The sequence below is a fragment of the Enhydra lutris genome, unplaced genomic scaffold, assembly GCF_002288905.1.
Source record: "Enhydra lutris kenyoni isolate GAN:26980312 unplaced genomic scaffold, ASM228890v2 scaffoldscaffold20, whole genome shotgun sequence".
Lineage (NCBI taxonomy): Eukaryota > Metazoa > Chordata > Mammalia > Carnivora > Mustelidae > Enhydra > Enhydra lutris.
This window is the reverse complement of record NW_019154104.1, coordinates 25,303,815-25,309,659: the sequence shown is the minus strand read 5'-3', so window position 1 is coordinate 25,309,659 and position 5,845 is coordinate 25,303,815. Positions and strand designations below refer to the sequence as shown.

The following is a 5,845-nucleotide window of genomic DNA, read 5'->3' as shown; positions in this document are numbered from 1 at the left end:
CTTTGTGAAGGTGGGGGATGGTTCACAGTGACAATGAGAGATCGGAGGGGGCGGGGGTTGGCTTCGTGAGATGAGCTCCGGGAGCAGCAAGTGGGAAAGGAAACCAGCACCATCTTCCAGTAAAGAGAAGAGGCCTCCTTGCTTTTGTCGGCTCTCCACACTGCAGGACATGGACCCTGCCCGTACCAGCCCATGAGCATCAGCCCAGAGAGGCTGTCCACCGTCAGTCACTGCCCGGGTGGCAGCTGTGCCAGGATCAGCTGCTCTGTGGAGGCAATCTGCAGGAGAGGGGCAGGGTCAGAGCCCCCCGGGTAATGCTTGTCCAGCCACCTGAAGCAGAGGGGAGCCCAGGTTTGTGGATCAGCAGCCCGGCCCCTCCCTCCCTGGGCCCACTTTGCACGCATGCATCCAGCACCTGCTCCTGCTCCTCCTCTCCTGGGGCCACCACACACTTGCCTGGCCATGGTCCACCACTTCCCAGAGCCTGGAGTCCATTGCTCTGTACCTTCTTCCAGGGTAGAGCTGCCACATGAGGGGCAGCTGGGAGAGGGTCAGCTGGCTGGGAGACATGGGCTCCTGGGGGTGCACTGGCATCTGCCACATGTGCACTGTGATGCTGGGTTCATGCTGAAGGGACGGGAGAGGAGGCGGCGCATCAGGGACAGGGCTCCCAACAGCTGGGCACACGAAAACACACTCAGTCCCGGATGCCTGGCCCAGCTCGTGAGCTGCCCCTTCTGATGCAAATGTTCTCAGAATCCCAGACCTAAACCCATGGTACCGTCTCTTGGGGATTTGGTCTAGACCTGGGATGACGGATTCTCTCTTGGCTCCCTCCCTAGTACAGTCCTCCCACCGACCTGCACCCTGCCTTACCCTACTATACCCCTGAAAAGTTAGCCACTCTTCCCACCTGTCAGCAACCTTGGGTCTGCACGGATTATGCCTTGGGCCTCTGTCTCGGCCATTTCTAGAGACTTTTTCACCTTCTTTTTAAAAGTAAGGTGTCCATACACCTTAGAACCGAGGAGTGATGGGTTTCCCCCAAAAATATGTTGCAGTTTTGATCCTGACCTTCACAAACTTATTATAAACACAAAAAATGAAATCTGGCCACCACAGAAAGGTATAAAAGTGAGTAGACAGTAGGCGAAAACCCCCACCAACTATAACCAAGCTGCCCTGGTTATGCAAAACAGAATGGAAATTTCTTTACAGCAGCTTTATCTGAGTATCTGTCTTTGTGATGAGCATACTAGCCTTTTATCAATCGTACATAGGGCAAATAATTTTTCTCCCTTTGCTGCCTTAACTTTGCCACTGGCTCTTTTTGCAGAGGAAATGCGTTTAACTACATGGCAAAATCTCCTTCCCTTCGGATTGTGGCTCTGGATAGGGTGTTGGCAAAGTGTAGGCCCACGATGGCCTGTGAGCTCTTTTTGTCAATAAAGCTTTATTGCAGATAAACAGATGCTCACTCCTTTACATGCTGTCTTTGGCTGGTTGTGCCCAAGGGCACAGTCCAGTAGGCACCATAGGGTCCTTCGGGCCTGCAACACGGAAAATATTTACTATCAGACCCTTTACAGAAAGTTTACAGAAACCACCTCGGGTTCACTCAGGCTCAGAAAGCGGCTTCCTGGGGCACTTGGGTGGCTCAGTGGGTTAAAGCCTCGGTCTTCCGCTCAGGTCATGATCCTAGGGTCCTGGGATGGAGCCCCAAATCGGGCTTTCTGCTCAGCGGGGAGCATGCTTCCCTTCCTCTCTCTCTCTGACTACTTGTAATCTCTGTCAAATAAATAAATAAAATCTTAAAAAGAAAGAAAGCAAGCTGCTCCCCATCCCAAGATTATATGTGAAAATCCGTTGTCTACTACTAAGAAGTAAGTATTCTAAAAAAGGGGAAATGCTCATTCTCCAGGTAACCCCCTGCATCCACTGCTACCTGATTTAAAAACAAAACAACAAAAAAAAATACCAACTACTTTTTATGCTTCTAAAACAAAACAAAACAAAACAAACTACCAAAATATTTTGTCCAGAATTTTTTTTTGCATGCTTTATTTGGGGTAGGTGTGGAAAAGTCTTTCCATGGTTCTCCACCAAAAATGTTCTGGATAACCTCTATGAAGAAAGAGTGTTAGAAGTGTTCTGTATTGTTTAATGTCAGCGAATCGTTTATAATGACCTAAATGGCATTTTCAAGAACTTGACAAGCTTTTACCGTATCACACAGAGGTATTTATTGTACCCCTCTCCGATGGCTCTAAGCCCCTCACCTGGGGCCACTGTTTCCAACCTCAGTGATTACCGTTAACACCTGGGGAGCTTTTGAGCCGCAAAGGGTGTTAGACTCTACCCTAGCTTCCGGATCTGGGATCCGTTTCCCAGGTGGGATTCCGAAAGATGGTGTCTGTCAGATGCCCCCAAGGCTTTTCAGCTGTGGTCTGTGACTCACCTGTCACAGAGGTGAATTATTCCTGTTTTGCTGATAAGGAACCCGAAGCTGAGGTTTCTTTTACCCCTCTCGGCTCACCTGCTGCCTCTAGGTTGCGATGCCTCCTGCCCGGGCCTGGAAAACTCTTACTCATGCTGCAGGGCCCAGGTGATTAGCGGCCGGATCCGTGAAGCTTACCCAGCATGCACTGGGAGCAGTACTGGGCCCCGACCTATGGAGCCCCATCAGCCTCCCAATGAGGGCTGCATCCTCTGCTGCTCATAAGCTCATGCCACTGGGGTTTCCAGGGTCTGCGTCATGCACAGACAGCGGGGAGCCTACTGCGCTCGGACCCTGCATGAGTTGTTTTTCAGGACAAGTGAGAATGGTCTCCTCTTGCCTCTATCCCAGGCTCCCTTATTGCTGAATGAGCCAGGTCCGCCTGGGCTGAGGTCCTTGCGCAGGCCTCCCACCTCCCACCCACCCCGCACCCCAGTGCCTGGCAACTCACTGTGCTGCCCGGGGAACCCCTGCCCCGAGCTCTCTGGGAGGGACTGAGCCGCACGACCACGGTTACCCAGGTCCTCCCCTTCTCGTCCTCGTAGATGCCAGGCCTCACGGCCCACAGAAGCTGTGGGGGCACCGCAAGCCACGGAGAAGCCCCAGAGGCCATGGCAACACCGCAACCCACCTGGGGCCTAGAAGCACAAGAGAGCCCTCCCAATTGCTGAGCCGCCTTAAGTGGGGCGGTTCCCGCGCGGGGCGGGGCCAGAGGGCGGGGCCACATTGGGGAGCAGGGCCTGGGCCACAGCAAGGGCCCACCCAGGGGTGGGGAAGGCAGCTCACTGCAGGGGGCAGGCAGAGGCGGAGCCGAAGGGCCGGGGCTGGAGGGGCTGGGCCAGTTCCAGATGGCTGGGACAGGACCTTGAGCCAAAGGAGGTGGGAAGGCCCCTCCCTGGGTACCAGGTCACCACCCCCCCCACCCCCCCCACCCCCCCCCTCCGCCTCTGCGCCCAGCGCCCAGCGCAGGGGTGTCTCCCTAACACTCTACTTTCTTCTCACGATTGCTCTGCAGTTCCCTCCCCGCACACCCCCTCCCCAGTCCCCTTCCACTCCTAGTCTGTCCCTGATCGCTCCTCCCCACCCCTGCCTCAGGGCTTGTACCCAGGCCTCAGGGAAACCTCCCTGCCCCAGGTCCCGGGCTAGCACAGACTGCTGGTCTTCCACCCCTGGGATCATTCCTTCCATGGGACTCCGTGTCAGGACCCTTCTCGGAGCTTAGAGGCCTCCCTCAGGTACAGTGGGCTCTTCCCCCTGGGGGTATATATCCAACATGCAGAGGACAAATCAAGCCCTCCCATCCGCGAATGAGCCAGTGCCCCAGGGACATTTGAGATCAGAATCATGCAATGACAGAAACCAGGCCTGGGGAGAGAGGGCGTGTGACCGTCTTGCCCACCCATCTTTGGCCACAGGGTCCGGAGTGTCCACTTGGCCTGGCCATCTTATTAGCTCTGCTCACCATGAGGCCACAGAAGCGAGAGGTGGGCCATTTGGCGGGCACCCGGGCTTTGTTTGAATGCACCATGAAGGGATCATTTTCTTTTTGAAAACCAGAGGTATGAGTCTTCTAGTTCACATTGCAATAATTATGCAGATGATATCATTCCTCTGGGAAGACTGAAAAATGATTTCTGGCCGGGTTCCTGATCTGGTATAAATGGCAGGGAGAGCGAGCACCTTTGAAGAAATCACCGGGCAGCTTCTGTAGAGGCCGGAGCCTTTTTCATAGCAATTCCACCTCTCCCCTGGCGTCTTCCCATCTGGCCTGGCATCGGGATGGTCCTAAGAGAAAGGACATTATGGTCTTGATAAAGTGACCGCATATGTGGGTTACATCTGTTACCGTATTCCATTGGTTGGAGCAGGCCCCACCCACATCTAGAGGGGGCTCATCACACAAGGCTGTGGGTACCAGGAGCCAGGAATCATGGGAGCCCCCCAGAGCCTGTCTGCTGCAAGTACCAGCCCCCAGGTTGCTATGAGGATCAGATGAATGTGTGTAAAGAGCAGTGCCTGGTACATCGTGGGTCTTCAAGAACTGATGTCGGATAGTTGTTTGCACACTGGTCCCCTTCCCCGAGGGCAATCCATCAGTCTTGCCCTTGGAATGCTGTTGTAACTAGTACTTACCTCTGTCTCTCCTCTGGTAGTGATATTCTCAGCCTCGCTCCCTGATGAGCAGGTGTGTGGCTGTAGAGCGGCTAGGGGCAGAGTTCGTCAGTAGGTACAGAACATGGTGCCAAGCAAGACAGTTGACCTGTGTCGTCTTATTTATGTCCTCCCAATAGCTCCGTGAGCTAGAGATTGTCATCCACATCCCATAAACCAAGAAACAGAGGCTTAAGCAGTTTCAAAGCCTGAGCATGGTGGGCAGTAGGGGAAGAGGGTGAACGCACCTGCTCCTGGCTTAAGGCTCCTATGCACGCAGGCAGGCAACATGGCGGCAGAACCAGAAGTAAAGAGATTTCCCCCGACTGCAGCCGAAATGGCAGCAGGGTCTGCAGTAAGACGAAAAACACCTCCCCATGCGTATGGGGACAAGATGTAAGTAGAGGCTTCCATGAGCAACCAGAACAAAATCAGCAGAGAGTATAGGGACCCCGAAGGAACAGACTGCTTCACTGACCACCCTTCTCCTGCCATGTCCCCTTGTCCCTTGGACCTGCCCTAAAGAAAGACCAGGGCTGGCAGGCAATGAGAACAAAAGTTTGGAACCTTGTCCTGCAGCTGGCTTTTGTGCAGATCATGTCTGAGACATGGCAATGTCTCCAGGCCAGGCTGTCCATCTTTGGGAACTACAACTTGAAGTATTCACGCTCTGGAGTGGATGTCACCAAAGTCTTAAGACTTTGAGACACAGACCTGTCCAGGATTGCTCTCTGGTCAAGCCCGGTAATAACTATGTAGCCTTGCCTGGACTCTTTGCTGTCCTCCTCCAGCAGGGGAAGCCCTTCACAAGCCCCCTAAGCCCTGTGTCCCTGCACTAGGACCACCCAACCCGGGGGGGATGATTCCAGACCCTGAGTAAAGGGGACACAGAGCAGAGTTTGGAAGGCTAAGAGTTTGGAAGGTTAAGAGTCACTGAGATCTCCATATGGTCTGCTCAGTTTCTCCCACATGCTGAGCCCAAAACGCCCAAGGCAGGCAGAACACCAGAGGCAGACGGCCTGGAAACAGCATGGCACAGAAGGGCTTGTTCCACTGGGAAAGCAGCAGGAATGGACTTGGAAGAGGGGAAATTCAGGGTGCACTGGAAGACCAGGAAATAATGAGGACTAGCCAGGGCTGAGGACACAGTCTCGTAAGATGAAGGATGAGAAATGGGACAGTGTAAGCAAGAGGAGG

At 54.0% G+C, this 5,845-nt stretch overlaps 1 protein-coding gene across 1 annotated transcript; it reads right to left on the bottom strand.

Moving 5' to 3' along the window:
• Positions 1-227: 227 nt before the first annotated feature.
• LOC111148747 (T-cell leukemia/lymphoma 1B) lies at positions 228-3,110 on the bottom strand. Its single transcript, XM_022505536.1, has 3 exons — positions 2,949-3,110; positions 457-627; positions 228-278 (listed from the first exon to the last, which is right to left on the bottom strand). Exons 1-3 carry the CDS (start codon positions 3,108-3,110, stop codon positions 228-230), a joined length of 384 nt encoding a protein of 127 aa, XP_022361244.1.
• Between the last annotated feature and the right edge of the window lie 2,735 nt (positions 3,111-5,845).